Source organism: Petaurus breviceps, unplaced genomic scaffold (assembly GCF_028583685.1).
Source record: "Petaurus breviceps papuanus isolate PSGF00001 unplaced genomic scaffold, PetGlider_PUasm1.0 175, whole genome shotgun sequence".
NCBI lineage: Eukaryota > Metazoa > Chordata > Mammalia > Diprotodontia > Petauridae > Petaurus > Petaurus breviceps.
In genome coordinates, this window is record NW_027185764.1 from 69,798,882 (window position 1) to 69,822,905 (window position 24,024).

The 24,024-nt window shown below is 38.5% G+C and overlaps 1 protein-coding gene across 2 annotated transcripts in view; it reads left to right on the top strand.

The window, feature by feature from the left end:
• KIAA1958 (KIAA1958 ortholog) overlaps positions 1–21,966 on the top strand; it is a 245,429-nt gene extending 223,463 nt beyond the window's left edge. For both annotated transcript variants that reach the window (XM_069085329.1, XM_069085328.1), the window contains 2 exons: positions 1,067–1,239; positions 12,978–21,966. In XM_069085329.1, the coding sequence (XP_068941430.1) occupies positions 1,067–1,239; positions 12,978–13,781 (977 nt within the window). In that variant the 3' untranslated portion in view covers positions 13,782–21,966. The remainder of the gene's footprint in view (positions 1–1,066; positions 1,240–12,977) is intronic.
• The last annotated feature ends 2,058 nt before the right edge of the window (positions 21,967–24,024 follow it).

A 24,024-nucleotide genomic window follows, 5' to 3' on the forward strand; every position in this document is an offset into this window, starting at 1 on the left:
GTTCCTTTATGTCAATGGCAAACATTTTTTTTTGTTTGGTAAGCATATGTCTCCAAGTAGAATGTAAATTCTTTGATGGCAAGGACTAGATAGATTTTATATATTATATGCTTACATAGAATATATCAAATAATGCATATTTTACATGTAAGCACATATAAAATATAGAAACTATCTAAATTTATATATGTTTATAGGTAAGTTATAAATTTAGGTAGGTTTCATATATTGTATATTTCAATGTGAAATTTGTAATATATCAATATATTTTCACATGTTTACAAATTCATATTATATAATAGTACATTCAAATATATTTATATTTTACTTATAATTTTATATCTTTATATATTATATATATTATTCCCAGAACCTAACACAGTGAATGGAACACAGTAGGGACTCAAGGAATGCTTGTTCTTTTACTTCTGAAAACAAATGAAGAAATGAAACATTCTAATGATCTAGTTAAAAGTCACACACCATCCAGCCTATGTGCTATATACTGTATGTTTATCAATGTCAATACTCACTGGTGCCATGCCTCAGAATAGAGGGGGTGAGACTTCTCATTTCATTTCTTTAAAAACCATATATTTTGGGGCGGCTAGGTGGCGCAGTGAGTAAAGCGTTGGCCCCAGAGTCAGGAGAACCTGAGTTCGGTTCCAGCCCCAGACACTTAACACCCACACAAAAAAACTAGCCGTGTAACCTTGGGGAAGTTACTTAACCCCAATTGCCCTCCAAAAGGCAAAAAAAACAAAACATTTTTTTTTTTAAGTAAAGGAGTACAAAAGCTCATTTCATTAGCTAGTTTATGTTACAAAATGGCTTCATCACTGGGACAACCTCAAGGTGATCTCAGAGGATCAAAGGCTCCCAATCCCAAAATGCTTCCCAATTGAGAAAAAATCCCAATTTTTCCAATCAGTATTTATTTAATAGGATTTTCACTTTTTTGAGTGACTTAGCATTTCAGGATTCATGTAAGTGATTTCGAGACATCATTTTCCATGAAAGGGGATGACAAATTATTTTAAATTCCTTTCTGTTGGTTTTTTTATAGCATATTCTACTAAGCTCAACAAATTTCCTGTATTTAATTTTAATGATGAACTGAAGGACCTCTGTATCAGTGCTGTGAGCCCAAACACAACAAAAGCTACACTCTATGCACTTAATGTGTGGAGATATTGGTGTATGACAAAGGGACTCAAGGACTGCATGGACCTTACCAAGGTAAGGAGCTTGACAGTTCAATGTTCATTTGACAAATGGTGATTGAGCACTTTTATGTATAAGGCACTTTGAGGGGATTCATGCAATAGTTATGACTATGACCCTCTAAGAATTTACAATCTTATGGGGGAGATAAAATAGACGGTATGTGGCTAATGTGATGTGAGTGGTACAGATGAATTTTATAGAAATTCAGAAGAGGCGAGATCAGTTTTGGCTGGGTCAACCAGGGAAGTCTTCATGGAGGATGTGAGATGAGTTGAACTTCAAAGGGTAGGGAGGATTTCAATAGGTGGAGACAGGGAGTGGCATTCAAGGCAGAAAGAATGTTGCAAGCAAACTCTTGGAAGTGAGAAAGAACATGTATCTGAGGGTCATAGATATATTGTTTTGACCAAAGAAGGAAGTTCATGTGGGGTAGAATTGAGATAGAAGATTAGAAAGGTAAATTGGGACTATATTTTGAAGGATCATAAACCCTGGGTTATATGGGCAGTTGGGTAGTACAGTGGATAGAGCACTGTGCTTAGAATCAGGAAGACTTCCTGAGTTCATCTTCCTGAGTTCAAATTTGACCTCAGACACTGTGTGACCCTGAGCAAGTCACTTAACAACCCTGTTTGCCTCAGTTTCTTCATCTGTTAAATGATCTGGAGAAGGAAATGGCAAACCACTCCAGTATCTTTACAAGAAAACCCCAAATGGGGTCATGAAGAGTTAAACACAACTAAACAATAATAACAAGAAGACTTTATATAGATCTTAAGAAGGTATTGTAGCTCTTAGGATATTGGGGATGATGTGATATGATGTAAGGGATGTTTTCGGAAGAATCTTCTGATAGTGTATAGGATGAGTTGGAGGGCTTAGCTCTTAGAGGCAAGAAGAGCCTTTGAGTAGGTTATTATAGGAGTCTAAAAATAATATAATAAGAATCCAAGACTAAGTGATTGTTTTGGGAGTATGAAGGATTCAACAGAGGAGGGAGTGATATCAAAGTAAGAATGAACTTGATTTGGTAACTTAATTATAGGACATGTAAAAGGAAGAAGAGTCATAGATCATGTCAAAGTTTCAAGCCAGGATGCTAAGGTGATACCATTCATAGATCTAGAGAAGTCAAAAGGAAAAGTGGTGGGGGTCTCAAGGAGGAAAACAGATAGAGAGGAATTTTGACTTTACAGTTTTATGCATTTGTATTTGAGGTGAAGATAGCACAGGTATGTGAAAATGCTCAGCAGGAAGATGGAAGAAAATCAATCTCAGAATCCTCTGGAAGGAAACTTAGAAGTCATTTAGTCAAACACCTTCATTTTATAGTTGAGTAAATTTCTACTCAGAAAGAAGTGAATTGCCTGAGGTCATATGTCTAATAAATATCAGTCCTGGGATCCTGACTCTATGATGCTCTCTCCACTTTACTCTATTGTTTTCTCTCAAAAAAGTAGAGACGTGGCTGAAAATGGCATTAAGAATAGTGGTAAAGAGATTTACTTTTTAGGGTCCCCTTATCCTCTGAGATGAAAGAAAAGAATGGATAGGTGAAGAGGAAGATAAATCTTAAAGTGAAGAGGACAGAAATAAAGGCTTCCATTTTCCAATTTGAGGCTTCATTGTAGTAAAGGGTTGTAGATTTAGAGCTGGAAAGACCTCACAGGCCAGAGAATCCAAATCTCTCATTTTACAGATAAGGAAACTGAAGCCAATGATGGCACATAACTTAGCCAAAGTTACACAGCTAATAAGTATCTGAGGCAGGATTTGAATGCAGATCTTCCTAACTCCACTGCAGTACTCCATCCACTGCACTATCTGACAAAGTAGGATTTAGGATCCGAGCAGTGTAGGAAAATTTTGCTGTAGTTATGGGAGTATGCTTAAGAATGAATGAGAGATAATAGAGTTGTCAAGAAGCCTGGAGGGCCCAACTGAAATCAGATAGCATTGAAATATAGTGGAATCAAGTCAGTTGCATTCCCGGATTTTTTCCCCTACTCTTCAGCAAGAGAACAAGGACAGAGAAAGTAGACAGTGAGGGTGACTAAGAGTGTTTTGGGCATTGACATTGGAAAGTTAAAGTGAGTGAGGGAACTTACCCATGACTAATTGGTTTCTAACAGATAGTTCTAACAGACAGTGTTTGAATACACAGTCTCTATTCTAGCCATTGTGAGTAAGAGTAGATTTATACACTAGATCATAATTCACCTCTAGGCTCTCAAAGTAGTTTTCTGTCCAGCCAAAATGAACATTTCCATAGCAATTCTGACTGACACCTAGGCAATACCACTAGATCATACTAAACCAATTTAGGTTGCCATGGTGAGGTTAATATGTCATCTCTTAAAGCAACACTCATGGCATTTCCCTTACTTGGGACCTAGCTGAAGGGATTCTGGGAGCCAGGAAAATTAGTAACTGCTGATTATCTGTCTTTCCTCTCAGGGCTCAGTCAAAGTAATGGACTTTCACCCCCATGAAAGATAAAAACAGAGAATTTTTAAAAGTTTATTTGATAAGTTAAAGAGATAGCAATGGAATGATAGTAACTTAAAGATGTCAGTAAGTCAAACCCACTTCCCTTTGAAGGATGTGATTCATCATTTCTGCTGATTAATCTATTGCTTTCAACAAACCCCTGACTGACAGCCTGAAAAGGTGTTTACAAGACTTGTTTTCAACTCTAGTGATTTAAAGACCATAAAAATGGATTAACTGATTAAAAATGGAAAGCAAAAAAAACTTTGTTTTTAAACAGTCAGAAGCCTGTTCACAAACAACTGAAGGAAAACATCTCTATGTGTACCCTCTGTGTACTCCATGTCTCTGGAAGAGCAAAATAGTTTCTGAGTTGGAAGAAATACAGCACTGTGAGGGTCAAAATCACAACAGAAATGGAGGGTCCCTCCCCCATTAAATTAGAGAGCTGCTGTATCTTGGATAAAAAGAAAGACAATTGTCTTAAAAGGAGTACCATTCTCCTAGGTAGTCAAGCCAACAATCATTTATTAAGAACCAGGTTTTTTTTTTATTATTATTTTTTTAATTAATGTTCCAGGCAGTGCTGAGTGGTATGAAGTTAGTAGAATGTGCCCTACCTCTCTGTTCCTGAGCTATGTAAGGAATTGTTTTCTAATAACTCACCCTGCAGTGTCTGCCCTTTGGAAAAGAAAAAAGAATTTACGATGTTTAAAGAAAGTAAATCTGCCTTTCCCCAACCCTTGCCAAGATAAAAAAGGCAGTAAGCATTACTCATGTGAGAAAATCAAAATGTAACCATTGAAAAACCAAAAGACTTTTCCTTCTCAATGTTACCTCTTCTTTTTGCTTCCCTCCTGTTCCCCATTTTGTAAACAATTCAAAGAAACATGCATTAAAGGCAAAGTTTCTAAAGGGATTCAGATAAACATAAAGTCAAAGCCCAACATATATGCAAATAATCTACTTCCCATGGAAGGTTAGCTTCCATCAGAGAAAAATGGAGGTGCTCTGATAATAAAGTCAAATACACCTTGAACAATTTGTAAATGTCAACAAAATCCCAGGGGCAGCATGGCATAGTGGACAAGGAGCTGACCTTGGAGCTAGGAAGATCTGGGTTTAAGTGCCACCTCTGATACATAGTGCCTATGTGACCCTGAACAAGTCATTCACCCTTTCAAATGGGTTTGAAAGATGTAGGCAACTCTAAGTCACAGAGAAAGTACTAACCTACATTGGTAAAAGAGTAGCTATTTGGCCTAGTGTCTAGGCCTAGAGTCAGAAAGACTCATCTTCCTGAGTTCAAATCTGGCCTCCTACACTTAATAGCTGTGTGTCCCTGGGCAAGTCACTTAACTCTGTTTATCTCAGTTTCCTCATCTATAAAATGAGCTGGAGAAGGAAATGACAAAACACTCCAATATCTTTGCTAAGAAAACTCCAAATGGGGTCATGAGGTAAGAAAAGAAACCTAGAAAGACATATACAAACTTGTACGAAGTGAATCATGCAGAAACAGGAAAACTAAATGGGGTCACGAAGAGTTGGACACAATTGAAATGACTGATCATTGGTAAATGGTGCTTCCTTAACCAAGAATTCTTATATCAATGAAATTATAGGACCAACCCCACCCCTAACAAAATCTTAGGTCTGGAATTGAACATTAGAATTCCCCAAGCAACTTTATCATTCTCACATGTAAAGTATTTCTGCTTACCACCAACTGTGCCATTTTCCACACTTGCCTAGTCTCCTACTTCACTTGGAAAATTGAGGCTTGCCCACAGCTCCCTTCTTCCACACCCTGACCTTTTTACCACCATTGTCTTCTCTTTTCCTTTCCTCCCATCATAGAAGATGACATATCCTTTGTTACTAGTAAAGCCAATTCCTCTCCATTTGCTCCTGATGCCAATCTTCTCAAGAACCTTGCTTATGCAGTCATCCTCTTCCTCTTATGCATCTTAATAATTAATATTTATATAGTGCTTACTATGTATTAGACCCTGTGCTAAGTACTTTACAAATACTATCTCATTTGATCCTCACAACAACCCTGGAGGAAGGTGCTATTATTGCCTTCATTTTACAGATGAGTAAACTGAGGCAAATAGGGTTTAAGTGACTTGCCCAGAGTCACACTGTTAGTGAGTGTCTCAGGCTGGATTTGAACTCAGATCTTCCTGATTCTAGGCCTGGCACTCTATCTATTGTATCACCTAATTGCCCGTACTATCTCTTCACTAGCTCCCTATCAGCCCCTTTGCTATCTGTATTCTCAGGTCTTCCTAATTCTAGGAAGAAATTCCAGAAAGAAAAAAAAACAACTTTCCCTTCAATCTCATACTCTGTCTAGTTACTGCCTCATCTCTTTTTTCCTTTTGACTTGCCTATTTCTTGAAAAAGTTGTCTAATAGCCAATGCCTCCACTACCCACCAAATCCTCAGACATTTGAATTCTGATTTCCATTCCCACCATTTTTTTTTTAAAGCAATAGGGGTTAAGTAACTTGCTCAAGGTTACATGGCCAGCCATTTCTGGGTGTGGTGCTGAGTATCCGAGCCCGGATTTGATCTAGGTCATCCCGACACTGGAGCCAGTGCTCTTACTCCCTGAGCCACCTGGCCGCCCCTAAGCAATTGGGGTTAAGTAACTTGCTCAAGGTTACACAGCCAGGTGTTTCTGGGTGGGTGCTAAGTGTCTGAGCCTGGGATTCGATCTCCAGGTCTTCTCAACACTGGAGCTGGTGCTCTTACTCACTGTGCTACCTGGTCGCCCCCATTCCCACCATTCTTCTGAAACTGCTCTAATGACCCCAAAGACCTGTTTTCCCAAGCTAATGTTTTTTTTTTGGGGGGGGGAGGGTCAGTCCTTATCCTTTCTGATCTCTTTGCAGCTTTTGACAGAGGTGACCACTACACTCTACTTTGTCTTCCCTTGGGTTGATCTCACATTTGCCTGGTTCTCATTCTTCTGTTCTAACTGGCCCCCTCTCTCCTTCACTAGCTCCTCATACACTTCCTGACACCTTAATTCAAGTGCTTCCCCCAAGGGTCTGACCATAGCCCTCTTTTTGTCTTTCCCTTGGCAATCTTATTCACCTTCAATCTCAATCACTACCTCTATGCAGATAACCCCCAAATCTATATCTACAGTTCTAACCTCTCTTCTAAACTCCATATCTTCACCTCCATTTCCAACACTGTCTACTTCCATGTTTCACAAGTAAATTAAACAACATGTCCAAAAGCCATTCTTGTTCTCCCTAACCCTGTTCCTCTTTCTTCCTTCATTATTGTGGCCAATGGTACCACCATTCACCATTTCCTGCTATGTTCACTGCTTTGGAGTCTCTTTGTCTCTGTCTCATCTCATCTCTTGCTTTCTATATCAAGTTACCAAATCCTAATGATTCCATCTCCACAACAATCTCTCATAGCTTATCTCATTCACTCTGTTCCAAATGCCACTATTCTGATACAAAGTGAATCATGCAGAAACAGGAAACTATACACAGTAGCAACAAGGTAAATAGAAAGAAAAACAACTAGTTACAATAAAACAATCAAAATGAGATACTATGAAATTATAAGAATCAAAGAAGAGGTATGAGAAGATCCCCTTCTCACTGCACTCACCTGGACTATTGTGATAACTTCTTAATGATTCCCCTACCTGCAGTTTCTCTTTCTCCCAAATCACCCTGCCTGCTGCTGCCAAAATATTCTTTTCTTTTATAGATTCACTTAAATTAGATCATGCTGCTCTTCTGCTTAGAAATTCATTACCTACAGAGAGAAGTTCAAACTGCTATGCCTTCTATAATATGGCACAACACCATCTTTCGGGTTTTATTAAGGTAGCTAAGTGATGCAGCGGGTAGTGTGCTGGGCCTGGAGAAAGGAAGACAAGTTCAAACAGTGCTTAAGATACCTGGTAACTGTGTGACCCTGGACAAGTCAGTTCTACCTGCCTCATTCCCTTCATCTGTTAAATGGAGATAATAATAGCACCTATCTCCCACTGTTGTGGTGAGGATAAAGTGAGAAAATATTTTTAGAGTGCTTATCCCTGTGCCTGGCATATGGTTGGTGTTTAATAAATGCTTGTTTCCTTCCTTCTCTCCTATTATTTTATGCTACCAAACTGTACAGCTCTTTCACTAACCAAACATGCATTCTTGTTTTTCTCATGCTTTTTCTCATGTCTAGAATCTCCTCTTTTCCTAATTCTTACCCATCTTTTCATTTTTAAATAAATTTTTATTGATATCTTTTTCATATCACCTTTATTTCTCGATGCCCCTCCCTCAGTCCTCCCAGGGAGTCTTTATTCTCTTAAAACAAAGGGTGTGGAGAGAAGTAGAATAAACACTTCAGCAAAATTAACACGTAGGAAAAGTTGACCTGATGTGCACTGTTCCACATGCATAATTATCCCCCTCTGCAAAGAAGGGGCCCTTCTCCTATATCTTTTTTGATTCTTATAATTTCACAGTATTTCATTTCGATTGTTTTGTTATAACTAGTTGGGGTTTTTCCTAGTCAATCTGTTGCTACTGTGTATCATTTTCCTGTTTCTGCAAGATTCACTTTGTATAAGTTTGTATATGTCTTCCTAGGTTTCTTTACTTACCTATCTTTTAGAACCCAAATCAAATGTTGCCTTCTGTTATCCAGCATCCCCTCTATCCCTGATCGGCATTAACCTTAACCCTCAGCTATCACTTTTTTTCATTTTCTAATTCTCTAATTCACTTATCTTTTAGTATTGTGCATTATAGTTATCTGTATTGGCATCTTATCCCCTTACTAGACTGTAACCTTTTTGAGAGTAATGACCATGTTTTATATTAGCGTTAGTTCCTTTAGAGCACAGTGCTCTGCATTAAGCACTGTGGGTGCTTAATAAATATCAAATAATTTATTAGCAACAATTCTAATTTAATCCAAGCCCTTAGACACTTCCATTTTAAAAACTCTGATAAAATTTGAACCAGCTCTTGTATATATTGTGTACAGATTTTTTATTATCCACTATTAGACCACAAAACATATCAGAAAAAAAAGCAGGTAGATAATGACAGTAATGGCATCTTGCTAAATAAGCTTGATAACATGAGGTTGTGAATGTTCTTGCTCTTGGATTTCAATTGAATTAATGTTTACTACTGAGAGGCTACTATGTCTTCTTGTTGTTTTTTTTTAAAGCCCCATACTTTTCAGAAATCTTTAGCGTGTGGCACAGTGGATATAGTGCTGAACCTGGAATTGGGAAGACCTGAATTCAAATTTTACCTCAGATGCTTATTCACTATGAGATGCTACACAAATCATCTATATAAGCATTGGTCTCCTCATCTGTAAAATGGGGATAATAATAGCACTTATCTCCCCCTTCCCGTTGAGGTGAGAATAAAAGGAAATAATATTTGCCAATTCTGTATAAATACTTGGGGCAGCTAGGTGGTACAGTAGATAGATTGTTGGACCTAGAGTCAGGAAGACTCATCTTCAAACCTGGCCTCAGATATTTACTAGCTGTGTGACCCTGGGCAAGTCACTTAACCCTGTTTGCCTCAGTATCCTCTTCTGTCAAAATGAGCTGGAGAAGGAAATGGCAAACCATTCTCTCTTTTCCAATGACACCTCAAATAGGCTCACAAAGACTCAGACATAACTGAGACGACTGAACAACAACATAGATCAGTAACTTTCTTGAAGTTTTCAGTTTTAGGAGATTTACATGGATCACTAAGATATTTAGTGCCTTGCCCAGCATCCCACATTTATGTCAGAGGCAGGGCCTGAATCTAAGTTGTCCTGATTCTGAGGCCATCTCTCTTTCCATTACTCCACTACCTTTCACAACTGGTTTAATGCTGTACTTCAGATTCTTTGGTTTATTTTTATAGTGAGCATTAGGAAGTTTCTGAGACATTTTAATTCGTTTATCCAAGTCTGTGATTTCAGTGGTGTAGAGGCCACTGAGTAAGGATGATGTGTGTGAACTCCTTTCATCACTGCAGATTGGCAACTATTAGTGACCTCAGGTTTTTAAATTGTCACCAAGAGATTAATTAACTTGCCTATGGTCAAATAATAAGCATATGCAGAAGCAGAATAGGCCCTCTATCCACTATGCAAGATTACTTCTATGGTTATGTAACATTAATAAAACACAAAATAAGAGCCTTCATGACATATCAGATGCACAATCAGCCCTGCCTACTTTGCTATCTCTGTCATTGACTCTGAGGGCTATTTTGTGGGAGAGCATTGTTGTGTGGTTGAAGATGTCTGTACTCAAAATATGCAAAGGTCCCCAAGGACACCTTGCTTCTCTTACCCTATTGCAGATCTAATATCTACTTCCTCTGGGGCCCTTTTACATTTCCAACCCATATCTCATCTTGGCCTACCAATTTCCATAGTCTTATTAGTTGTTGGGTATAATCGCACCATTTAAAGGAAGGAACCAAGCATTTTAAGCATCTATTTTGTGCCAGATACTATGCTAAGCAGTCTACAAATACTATCTCATTTGATCCTCACAACAAACCTGGGAGATAGGTATTATTATTATCCTTATTTTTCATTTGAGGAAACTGAGGTAGACAGGTTAAATGACTTGCTCAGGATCACACAACTATTAAGTATGTGAGGTCTGATTTGAATTCAGGTCTTCCTGTCTCCAAGCCCAGTGCTCTATCACAAAACCACCATTTTAGGGCTTCAAGGATCAAGAGTGGAGTCTGGGTGGAAGAGGGGGAAGGAGGAATAATGCTCTGAGATTAGCACCTAATGCTAATGCTCTGAGATTTTTCCACCTTAGTACATTTTTATGTCATCTATACCCTTCATGACTTTGTAAATGTCTATCAAATTGCCCCTCAGCCTTGAATTCTCTAAACCAAAAAGTCCCCATGTGTTTTTGTCTACCTTCATAGACCAACTCCCCCATCCACTTTATCATTTTAATTGTAAAGTAGCCAAGTACTTCAACCATGATGTGAAATCAATGCTTTGAATTGCTCCCAGAAGGAAACTGGTTTCATGCATCATTTCTATAACACATTGAAGACCTTGGTAACCTCAAGGAATGATAACTGACCAAAACTCACTTGGAGAAAATTAAGGAGGCAGCCAGTCTGGGTCAGACAATTGATTTTTATTTGCAAAGTGATCTGAAAATTATTTATAGCCAGATACTGTTGACTTTGCAGAAGAATTATATTCACCACTGGATTTTTCTTGGTGGATTATAATATTTTTAATGCAATGGTGATTACATGAAAGAAAAATTTTCTGGACCTAAATCAACTTAGTCCCTTTCCCCCTACCCATATTTCATCTCAGGTCATTCAATTAATAAAATGTACAAAAATATATACTAGGTCATTACTATATACAAAAGGCTCTATTAGACATGATGAGAGAGCATGAATATAAATAAGGCATGATTCCTGCCTTCAAGGAGTGTGAAATATATTGGGGAAGATAATGCAAATACTAATGGCAACATGGCATAGTAAATAAAAAGGGAGGTTCAAAAAAGTCAGGAAAACTTTTAGTTCCTGCCTCTGATGCACATTGACTATGTGACCTTAAGAACTTGTCTGTCACTTATCAGCCTTTCAGTCCCCTGGTAGTGGACGTTGCAGAGCACTTGTTGATCTGGTTGGTAGAGGAAGTTTCCTCATAAAGTTCCCTTTGTTAATATTCCTTTCCCCTTTCCACCTCAAAAAAAGAAGAAGAAAGCATTGGCATGAATCTTGTGGATTGGAGTGATCAGGGAAGGCATCATGGTTGAAGTGGCATTTGTTAAAGCAATCCCCCTATTTCTCTCATCAACCCTAACTAATGGGACTAGCATATATTAGTCACATTTTCTACAATTATTAAAGTTAATGGCTCTATAAAGGCACAGCCATTTTTGATAGATTGAGATTTTCAACAGGAGAAAAAGAATGCTATGAATCCATAATTAATTAAGTTAATTAAGTATATGCACTGAATCTCTTTCAGGCTCTCTGCTCTTCAAGAAGTTTGTGTACCTACATACATACATGCACATACAGATACACACACACGCAATCCCTGTATCTCCCTGTCCAGTTACAGAGCAGTCTCTGATGCATTTCCCAAATGAGTAGGTGTAACTTGGAGGCTCCACCAGTGTCTATAAGACTTGATTGTGAGCTCTAGAAAATAAGAGCTATGAGAAGGAAGGAGGGAAGGAAGGAAGGAAGGAGGGAGGGAGGGAAAGAAAGGAGGAAGAGAGGGAAGGAAGGAGGAGGTAGGAAGGGAAAGAAAGGGAGGGAAGGAGGGAGGGAAAGAAGGAAGGAAGGAAGAAATTCTTAATACTGGGAGTCCATGAAGGACAGTAACTACGTTTTGTTATACTTAGTTTTCTTTGTAATTCTCTGTATTTTATTTTGTGCATGTTAAAACATTCTCCTAAGAAGGGGTCCATGGGATTTGCCAAATTGTCAAAGGAGTCCATAAGACAAAAAATTTCAGAATTCTTTTTCTAAATGGCTGCTCCCCTCTCTCAGACAATTTCTCAAAGTTTAAAGAACCCAGAGACAGAGGCAGAATGACCTGTCCATTTCCTTTGCATCCTATTTACAAATTACCTCTTTGCCTGGGAAAGAAGTCTGCCTAATTCCTGTAACTTTCACTAAACCTGTCCTATAGATGGGGCACTGTCCCTCAATTTCCCTCTCATTTCCTAGGGATTCAACTGAGAGTGAGTGAGGTGATGGCCTCTAGGAAAAGTCTCTATATTTGTCCCAAGCACAGCTCCTGCTGATGCACAGGCATTTTTTGTGTTTGGGAAACAGGAGTCCCTTCAGAGATGCCTTAAAGGACCAAGTTTTTGTACAACATAAAATGCCCAGGCCATCCTTGTTGCTGCATTGACCTTACCTCATTCGCATTCCAGAAAGCCAGTCAACAGCAAGTCCAGTATCTCCCATCCTTGAGGTCAGAGACCTACTCTAGCTGGTAGACAGGGTTCCAGATAGGGAGTGAGAGAGTTTAGTCCAAAGGAGAAGTGTCTTGATAGACAAGAGGGACATCATTTGACCTAGGGAAGAGAGAGCATTCTAGGCAAGGCTGGGTGAGGGACTAGAGGATCACCTCCATCTCAGGGTTTTAAAAAATGTCCATAGTAGATTAGGCATTTGGGGGGGGGGCTGGCTTTTTATGTGTACCCCCAATATATAACCTTGGTATTTGTCTTATTTGAGATTCCTGCTGTGAAACTGAATGAACTCCTTGAGGATTTTTATATGACTGTGAAGAAAACGGATGGCTCGGACTTTCTGGCCACCTCCCTCCATGCTATCCGCCGTGGTCTGGATCGCATCTTGAAGAATGCTGGCGTTGGCTTCTCCATCACCAGTAACACCTTCAGCTCTTCCACCAAGAAGCTTAAGGAGAAGCTACGGGTGCTGAGCAAGGCAGGGATGTCTGGCGCCCGCTCCCGAAACATTGTTTATTTTTCCCTTTCAGATGAGGAAGAGATGTGGCGGACTGGGTGCCTTGGGGATGACAGCCCCATTGCTCTCCTGTCTACTGTGGTCAAATACAACAGCCAATATCTGAACATGCGGACCTTGCAGGAACACGCAGACCTGATGTATGGCGACATCGAGCTGCTCAAAGACTCCCAGAACCGGCCCTTTTTTGCACGGACAGATAGCGTGAAGCGAGAGAATCGGGTCAATGCCACAAAAGTGTGTTATGGGCAGATCTATCACGAACATTCCAAGGGCCACAAGCTGTGCCCTTATTGCCTCCTCTATAAGTATATGTACATTCATCGGCCACCAACCCAGATGGAGGCCAAGTCCCCTTTCTACCTGACGGCTCGGAAAGAGATCAGTGGCGTGGGAAATGTGTGGTATGAGGAACAAAGGATGGGACTCCGGTCTCTCAGGGGGGTTGTTCCAAAGCTGGCCAAAAAAGTCAAGCTTGAAAACTGTGAGAACTTTACTTTTGTCTCATTCACGCAGGCATGCAGGAAGTTTGGTTCACTGAATTGCTATTAATGAGTCTTTCTCCTTTCCACAAACCACTGCCTTGCCATCACTTCTATGGCAGTGTGGCATAGTGAATTGAGTGCTAGACATGAATTTGAGACCTGGGTTCAAGTTCTACCTCTGAAACTTATTAGCTGTGTGACCCTGAGCAAATCACTTGACATCTATGGACCTCAGTTTCCTCAGGTGTAAAAAACAGCCCTCACAGGGCTGTTGTGAAAACCAAATGAGATAATGTACACAAAACTCTGTAAACCTTAAAGTGCTATACAAATGTCAGCCATTATCATTATTAAGTAACAAGGGTTGGGATTGGAAAGATAGGAGAAGGTGACAGGGGCATACACACAAGTCAAGGTCAGGACCAATTCAAAGTATTGAGGAAGAGGAATGCATCTCACTATGAGGCTTAAGGACAATCAGCATAGTCTGCTATTATTCTGATTTTATTTTTTTGCCTTTTTAAAAATCACAGTAACTGCTGATGAAGTTGAGGATATCCTATCTAAATGTGTGTAAGAGTATATGATATTATTAAGACAATGTATATTGTTTCACATGCAAGAATCTTACAAGAGTGAGGGAATCAATTTATATAGTGCCTTTTTGCACAGCTTTTTTCACCTAATGAAACTCGTTAAGTAATATTTTTTTTTAAATCCCAATAGCCCAGTAGCTTTCTGATGTTATACAGAGAGTACATTGCTTTCAAATTACACACACAAGAAGGAAATGGAAACTGAGAGAGGCAGATGCATTAAATGGTTCCTAGAGAAAAATTATACTTGACACTCCTTTAGATTTTGTTGATGGATAACCTCATTCTGCAGATCAAGCAACATTGCCTGATAGAAGGTCCTGAGGCTCTGCTGAGCCCTGGTGATGTGACTATAGGACCCTGCCCCCACTGTTTTCCATGGTAGCAGGGGCCGTCTCTTCACTGTCAGCAGAGACACTTTTATGACAAAAGATTAATGTACAAAGAGGGTTCTTCTGAGAACATTTCCTATGCAATATATGATCTGTGCTCTCACGAGTTCTCCCCATGATAGTGGCTTAGAGTAAGGGATCTATGATCAAAACTTGAGAGCTTGAGAAGAAGTGCCTGTTTCATTCTTAGTATCACATGGAGGTTATTTCCATGAGAACTCATCTCTGAGTGGTTATTGATGGTAAGTGGCAGAAAGATGGCTGTTTCTCTAATGTGAGGTAATTTACACTGGATTCATGTAATTCTAAAAAGACTTTTTCAGACTCAACCAAAATAAATCCCCCAAACTTGGGGGTTTTATTACCCTTTTCTTGAGGGGATTTGTTCTGTGAAGTTTGAATTCAAAGGACAACACATGAGGACCTAGAAGGCCACATGTGGCCTCAAAGCCACAGGTTCTCCATCCCCTACCCTAAACCCTAGAGAAAAAAAAAAAAAAACTCCCAAGCATTGCTGAATAAACAGCCTTGGAAGCTCTTCACTTGTAAAAGTCAGGCTTGTCAAAGAAAGGTTATTTCATCCTTCCAGGCTTGCACCCATGCTTGTGATACAATGGTTTTTATGTCTGTTTCCCATTTCAAACATGCCAGGCAAAAACAGAGGCAGAAATTAGGAGATAAGCATTGTGACAGCTTATTCCTAGCATCTGAATTTGCATCACATGAATAGGAATCAAGCTGATCACAATCTAATATAAACACATAGAGAGTTTTCTAACTTTTAACTGGCTTGAGACTAGAAATTAATTGAATGGAAGTATATTGAGCTTTGGGTAATAATTTCTCAAATGATTTTTTTTTTATGTTGGGGGCAGACTACTATATCCTTGTGTAATTCAATTATTGTATAATTCGTTGTAGCCTCAAATACCATTTCCAAAAGCTATTTACTACACAGGGATTCAAAACTTATTCTAGATTATGTATAGGTTTTTAAAATTATATTATTTTTATATCTATCATGTCTTTACTTGAAAGAGTCATTCACTGGACTTCTTGTCTTGACAAGAGAAAGATCCCAGTCAACACTGCAAATGATCCCTTAAAGGCTGAATATCGTTTGCCCTTTCAATTCCTTTTAGAATAACAAATTGAGTTTACTAGCTTCTCTGCCTAGAATGTTGATGAACTTTTCCATTTTCCCATGCCTTTATCAATATGTATATTTTGGATTGTGGGGCATGCCCTTGTTTGTAACACACTATCCACACTTACAGGTTGATTCTTCATGAGTTTCTGTGAAGGGAGGGAGGGAGAGAAGGGAGGGGCAGGAAGGAGAGAGGGAGGAGGGAGAGAGAGAGAGAGACAGACAGAGAGAGACAGAGAGAGAGACAGAGAGAGAGACAGAGAGAGAGAGACAGAGAGACAGAGAGAGACAGAGACAGAGAGAGACAGAGAGACAGAGACAGAGACAGAGAGAGGTATCCCCTAATAGCCAACCTTCTGGTGACGAGTGTCCTCAAACTTAGCTAGACTGTTGTTCTTACTTGAAGTCTGTTTTGCCCAGTAGAACTAGGATTTGCCCTCTACCAACATTGTCTATAAAAACTCTGAATCATAGAATATGACCTTAGTAGAGTATTTAATTTGTAACGCAATCAAATTTGCATCTAGATGGCAAGTGCTCTTCATACTCAGCATGTAACTGAGTACCATACAACTGTATTAAGGTATACTTTAGTACTTTTTAAGATTTGGATTCATAAGAGAATCTCTTCTTTTTCTTCTTATTTCTACTTTCCTTTTGTTTGTGAAATAACAGAAGATACTTTGTTTTAGATTGTTTTAGCCTGAGAAAATTTACATTTCTGCCTTTGATTTATTCTGTTTGAATTGCAGACCACACCCAGAGTCTAGTCTATGCACTCTCTATCTTACAATAACAGGGCTAGCCTTAACTTGGAAAGCATAAAAGTTAAGGGGGTCCTGTCCTTTTCAAGGCATGATTTTTCACTAAAAAGCACCAGGATCTTTTCTAATGTTATCTCATTTACACATCTCAAGGAACAGCTCTGATATCCCTAGTTGGTTTCATAGCTTTGGCTAATCATCTTTTTATTCATTACTTATCTCACTGCACCATGGTGTTTCTGTAGAAGGGAGTCGTCAACTCAGCTTTGTTACTGGAACCAAGTTATTCTGTTGGAGTTTTAAAAAATTATTAATGTAAAGTCTTATCTTTGTTAATTATCTATTTGGAGCCTGAGAACACATTCAAAAGATTTCTGAAGTGAGTAGGAAGTATCAGGGTAATCTAAAGGAGGATTTTGCCATCTCTCCTAGAATGAAAAAATTGCATCTAGTGTCCTAAATTTGTTGCTTATCTCCTTTGAGGAAATGACCAGATCCTATTGCCATGAAGAGATGGGGATAAATATAACTATACCCTCAGTATCCAGAAATGTTTTAATACCAAGTGAATGAGAGAGAATAATTTTTGCTTCCATATTGGCTTAATTGGGCCATACAGTCCTCAAAAGAGTTTAGTAGAAGAGTGTTAAGGATAAAGACACAAGAGTTGATTGGGGGGGGGGAGGGGGGATATCACCATCCTCCTATTTAGAAAGGAAAATTCTGAGTGGTAGGGCAAAAATGGCCCCCTGAACCCAGAACGACCTATTTTTGGTATTCTTGGGCTTAAAGGAGAAAATGAATATCAGCGATTCTCAGATAGTTAATTTTTGGCATCAATTATTTTTGATGCGATAAAAAATCCCATTTGGGAGAAATGGCTGACACTGGCCTGATTGGTCAAATCATAAAGGTCTTGTCCTACATGGTCTACTCCTAGACTTCTCAATAGATTACCATCTGAGATGGGTTGAAGTATCTCCCTGGGCAATACACATTACCAAAGATCTTTTCAGAATATCTAAAGTGTTAATATATGTTTTAATTCATTATTTTTCCAAATTAAATTCCATTTAATTCAACAATTGTCCTTAACTAACACTACAGAAGTTAGATAAGACGTTGTTCCTGCCCACTTCAAGTTTATGACCTGGTAGGGAAACACAACACATTCAGAGATACACAAATCTGTAATGAAATTCATCCTCTTATATATTGGGCTGTCACTTTACTCCCCTAACTTCTTTCTCAGAATCTAATTTACCTCTAAAATGTCTGTATTGCAATGATAGAATTTCATCTGATATAGTTCAGAGGACTTGTTTCTTTTGGTTCTGCTCTTGAAGCAAAACAGATTTCTGCCTCTTTTAAGTCCTCATACTTTATTCATAGCAAATAAAACCTATGTCAAGTCTAATTCACTAGCATTTTAAGTAGTCAATCCCTGCTACCTCAAATTCAGGTTAGAGTAGGGGGAAGGCCACAGAAGGTTTTTTGAAAAGCATTTCCACTGGCAGGTAAAGTTGGAAGGAGAGACGTTAGTGAAGGAAAAGAAAGAGTTCTGGTGTTGTTTAGTCATCTTGACTGTGTTGGGTTATTAACTCTGGTGTCCTTAGATTTTAATTATCAGTAAGTCAGTTCTGGCAAATAAGTGTCATTTGTTCTGAAAGGCCTTGAAGCTCTTGAACCTGTGAACTTACTAATTTAGTTTTATTTGTAACAACCATGAATGATTTCCTTTGAAAAACAGTCAGCTTGGTGGGGTGGCTAGGTGGCGCAGTGAGTAAAGAGCCAGCCCTGGAGTCGGAGGACCCGAGTTCGGTTCCGGCCTCAGACACTTAACACCCACACAAAAAAAATAGCCATGTAACCTTGGGCAAGTTACTTAACCCCAATTGCCCTCCAAAAGGAAAAAAAAAAGAAAAACAGTTAGCTTGGCTTAGTGGAGAAAGGACTTTGGAGTCAGGAAAATGAGGTTTACTCCAACTTCTGCCAGATTCTAGTTGTGTAACATGGGCAAGTCTCTTTAATGACTTCTCAGTGCCTGAGACACTACTCTAAAATGATAATTTGCTGAAAAAATTGCTATTCTGTATTAACTGAGGGAGTTTGGATCATATATTTATAGCTGGAAGATACCCTAAAGGCCATCAAGACTAATTCCTTCATTTTACAGTTGAGGAAACTGAGGCCCAAAGAGGACAAGTGACTTGCCCAAAGCTTCATAGCTCTTTAGTAGCAGAATGGAGACTTGAATATAGACTTCTTGAGTCCTAGTTCAGTGCTCCACCCACTGTACTACATGGCCTCTTTTTAGAGAAAAATGATAGCTGTTACATCCTACATCTTTAAAAAAAAAAATTTCTGGTCTAGTCTCTGAACTTCATTATATCTCTAGAAACCTTAATCTTAGCTTTTCTCTAATAGTTATAGTGACACTGGCCCTATTGTTGCTTCTTAATGGTAATGAGCATTCAGAATTGACTCCAGATTGTTGAAATGGTGCCTGGGGCATGATGTCAGGTTGGCATAGGCATTGCATGTTTCAGAGCTGAAAAATTCTTTGACTGTGGCCAGATGCCTTGGTGTCTCCTTAACTAATTCTCTACACATGATTCTCAAGGAATAAAGTCAGGGAAGACGTCAAAGTAAGGTCTATTTATTTCTTCTTCTGGCTCTCTAATTTATGGTCCAAGTTAAGCCCCAGGATGGTGAAAGTTAATCCAAATTGTAGTCAGATAAAAAATGATCTAAATATTTCACATTTATAATATATAGAGACATATACATAATATGTATATGTGTTTGTATCTTAAATAGCAGAGTATTGTGATTTTGAGGTGGTTGTTGTTAGAGGCATATATTAAATCGCAAAAAAACGAGAAAGAAGAGCCATTTGTTTGTTCAGTCAACATTCTTAATTGAAGTTATTTGTTGCACTTCCCTGTCTAAATCAATCATCTTTATTATAACCTAAGGGTTATAGTCTCATTTTGATACACACGGTTTCCATTACCGTTAATGGTAGTTATGTGAATAAATCCCCTTTTACTGAGATGAGAATATGCTCCTAAGTGCTTTATGGTAAATGTAACTGGTTTTATTAGTTTATTTTGTGTTTTAAATATTTAACTTGGCTACCAGGATTCATACATTCTAGAAGTAGTGCACTGCTCTAAGTGGTATCATCGTGCATCTTGCACTAAGATAAAAGGGCCCCATTTCTCTTAAAAGTTCAGTACTCTGATCAATGGATGAGCTCATGAATGTGAGTGTACTTCCAGGAAAAAAGGAAGGAAGGAAGGAAGGAAGGAAGGAAGGAAGGAAGGAAGGAAGGAAGGAAGGAAGGAAGGAAGGAAGGAAGGAAGGAAAGAAGCATTAAGAGGCCATGTGCCAAGCACTGTGTTAAGCCTCTACAAATATTATCTCATTTGATCCTCAAAACAACTTTGGGATGTAAGTGCTGTTATCTTACAGTTGAGGAAACTGACAGAGATTAAGTGACTTGCTCAAGGTCACACAACCAGAACATGTCTGAGGCCAGATTTAAACTCAGGTCTTTCTGACTTAAGGCCTACTGCACCAACTGGTTACCTCTTCTAGCAGCTCAGATCATAAATCTTTTCATGCCTTCTCATCCTGTGTGATTATTGTCCTTGTCTTCCCTTAAATAGTCTGTAGGAGATCTACACCCAAAATGCCAGGGGCTTTTCTCTACTCTCTTGACATTATATGGCTATTAATAGAGCACAAAATCTAATTTCTATTCCTTACTTTCAGGACATAACCTCCTTGCCTCCTTTTCTGATCCCATATCTCTTTATTAAAGTGTCTTATGCTGCCTTTTGGTCATATGTTGCAGTCTACTCACCCCATATACTTCTCCATTTCCCTTTGGGTAACCAGTCACCTCCATTCTTTAGTGACTGTGCTTTTCCATGTTTTGCAACCATCCATCCATACAGCATCACCAGAAGGATATTGGTGTTGGACAAAAGTCTGGCTTTTTTTCTCAGGGGGAAGCTTGGTTGGAGCCATTAAAAGCACTGTGAAATTTCCCAAAGATGAGCCTGCCCAATTTTCTCCATTTCAATTTTGGACCCAGCACTATCTGCTTGTCCAGGATATTTGTTCTGATGGACCAGCTCTATGATCTATTTATCCAATTACATAGGATAAGCCATTTGATTCTTCCCGGGGTGCATAGTTTGGGCAAATTCGTTTGAGTGGTTATTGATCTTGTGTAGGACACTTTGCCATGCCCAGGTGCTTGAATCAATCAATATGATGTCATCTATAAACAGGAGCACCTGGAGACCCACCAGCTATAGGAAATCCTTCAATTTGGACTCTGAACTGGATGTAAATCTCTTTCCTGAGCATGTCTCCCAGTTTTATGCCTTGTTTATATTAATGTAATCAGTTGTTTCCTGTCCCATTGAAAGATCATTAGAGATGTTGCATCTTTCAAGGAATTGGGTATGGTCTTTATATATGCATGGGACTACTTATTGGAAGAAAGCTTTTATAGAGGAATTTCACTATGTTAAATATAATGGTTTTGTATAGTCAACAAACAATAATCACAATGGGATTTCTTTCCCTCTTCACCTAGTGAACTGTGAGCCTCTAAAAATATGATTTGCTGTGGAATATTGTTTGCAAAGTGCCTCTTTTTTTGTGGGGCAATTGGGGTTAAGTGACTTGCCCAAGGTCACATAGCTAGTTTTTTTGTGTATGTTAAGTGTCTGAGGTTGGATTTGAACTCAGGTCCTCCGGACTCCAGGGCCGGTGTTCTATTCACTGTGCCCCTTAGCTACCCCCACCTCTTTCTTTTTCATACCTTCATCAAGACTAACTTGAATACATATGTACTCAAAAAGATTTAGTAACAATGGGAAAGTATGCATATGGATTGGAAGCTGTTGGTATTTTCTTGATTCCCTTTTTTAAATAAAGGAATCAAATCTTTTGGGGAGTTTTTCCCAAGGCTTTTGTAGTTGTCCCTTTCAGATATCTTGATAATCAATTCCTCAATATCCTCAAAGTTGTGATGCTGCCTGCACAAACCTCCTCTATATAAGTTTGGTCTAATTCAGCTACTCTTCCTATTTTTGTTTTCCTTAATACCATTTCCACTTCTACATGCATCACATTTGGAACTCTGATGATAGCATACAAATCTGGCATTGATGGAGAGAATGGTTAGTTACAGATCTTTTCCTTTTTTCATCAGTTTGTTCTTCTCCTTCCAGTTTTGTCCTTAAATGTCTTTGGGAGGATCTGACTAAAATAGATCTCCCACCAAGATTTCGATTAAACTTATTTTCCCCCTCAAACTCTCTCTCTCTCTCTCTCTCTCTCTCTCTCTTCCTTGCCCTCTTCTTTCTCCCTTCTCCTTCTCTCTTTCTCTTTCTGTCTCCCTCTCTTTTATGATTCATATTAATCATATGAATTTTCATCTTTCTCCTCCATAGGGTTTTTATTTTTTGTAATTGAAATCTTTTTTAAATCTTTTTTTATTCTAAACTTCACACAAAATAAAATGAGGATTTCCATATACAAAGTAGAAAAAAGTAATTCAATATTTCTGTCCCAAAGCTGAAAAATAAAATCCTCCTATCAGATATACCCAGTCAAACAAAGCAAATCCCCATATTGGTTGTATCCACAAATGTATGTCTCATTTTGCACCTGGAGTTCATTACTTCTCCGTCAGGAAGTGAGAAGCTTGTTTCCTCATTGGTCTTCTGGAATGAAGATTACTCATTGGATTTATCAGAGTTCTTAAGTCCTTCAAAGTTATTTTTCTTTACAATGTTGTTATTGTGTAAACTTTCTCCTAGTTCTGTTCACTTCCCTCTGCATCAATTCATACAAGGCTTCCCAGGTTTGTCTGAAACTATCCTTTTCATCATTTCTTGTGACTCAGTAATAATCTGTTATGTATTTATACCATAAATTGTTCAGCCATGCCCTAAGTGATGGGTATTTCCTTCCTTTCCAATTCTTTGCCACTACTTACTTCTTTGAATGCTTTGAACTAAGGGCCTAATGGTAGCATCACTGCATCAGGTGACATTTGGGGCACAGTTCCAAATTGTTTTCTAGAATGGATGATTCTAGTTCGAAGATCTGCCAACAGTACATTGGCTTACCTGTTTCCTTGAATCCCCCAAACTGTTGTTATTTTCCTTTTTTCCCTCACATTTTCCAATCTTATGGGCATAAGATGGAACCTTGGGGTTGTATTAATGTGCATTTCTTTCAATATTAATGGCATGGAGTGTGTTTCTCAAGTGTCTTTTGATAGTTTAGATTTCTTGCTTTACAGATTTGAATCAGTTCTTAATATGTCTTGGGGATCAGACCTTTATGAGAGAAACTTATTGCAAAGATTCCCCCCCCATTATTTCTTTTTTTTTAAGCAATTGGGGTTAACTAACTTGCTCAAGGTTACATGGCCAGTTATTTTGTGTGGGTGCTAAGTATCTGAGGCCGGAACCGATCCCAGGTCTCCCAATGCCAGGGCCGGCGCTCTTACTCACTGCTCCACCTCTCCTTCCCCAATTATTTCTTTCCCTTCTAGTTTTAAGTGCATTAATTTTGCACATGCAAAAAATTTTTCAATTTTGTGTAACCAAAATTGTCCATTTTATCTTCTGTGTTCCCCTTTATCCTTTCTGTGGTCAGGAATTCTTCTCCTATTCATAGTTGCAATAGGTTTGTTTATATTGTGGGCTTTTCTATCTAGATCATATATGCTTTTGGAATTTATCTTAGTATACAGTACTAGAAGATAGTCAAAATCTAATTTCTGTCATTTCACTTTCCGGGTTTCCCAGAAGTTGGGGCCTTTAGGTTAATCAAACACTGTGTTCTTTTGGTTCTATATATTGTATACCAAATCTGTTCCACTGATTGACTTTTGTCTTTTTTTTAACCAGTACCAAATCATTTTGATAATTACTGCTTTGTATAGTGTTTAAGATATGGTTCTGGAAAGCACTTTCTTTTTCACTGTTTTTTTATTATTGCCTTTCAGATTCTTGACCTTTTTTGTTTTTCAGATAAATTTTGTTAATTAGTTTTTCATTTCGTGATTTGATTAGTATAGCACTGGATTAATAAATTAACTTCAGTAGTATTATCATTTTTATTATGTTAGACTGGCCCCTTTTCCATCATATTTACAAATTTATTTCTACTCTAAACCAATGTTGCCTTTGGTTGCATAGTTTCCCATTTGGCAAGGAGATCAAGTGTTTGCAGGCTGAAGAGGTTTCCTACAGTCTTTTGAAAACCATGTTGTGTCAATTGATATATTATCTCTAAACTTCCTTTGGAAATGGCACTAATCTGTGTTAGTATCCGTTATTTTATACATTTCCCATTTTTCACTGTCCATGGC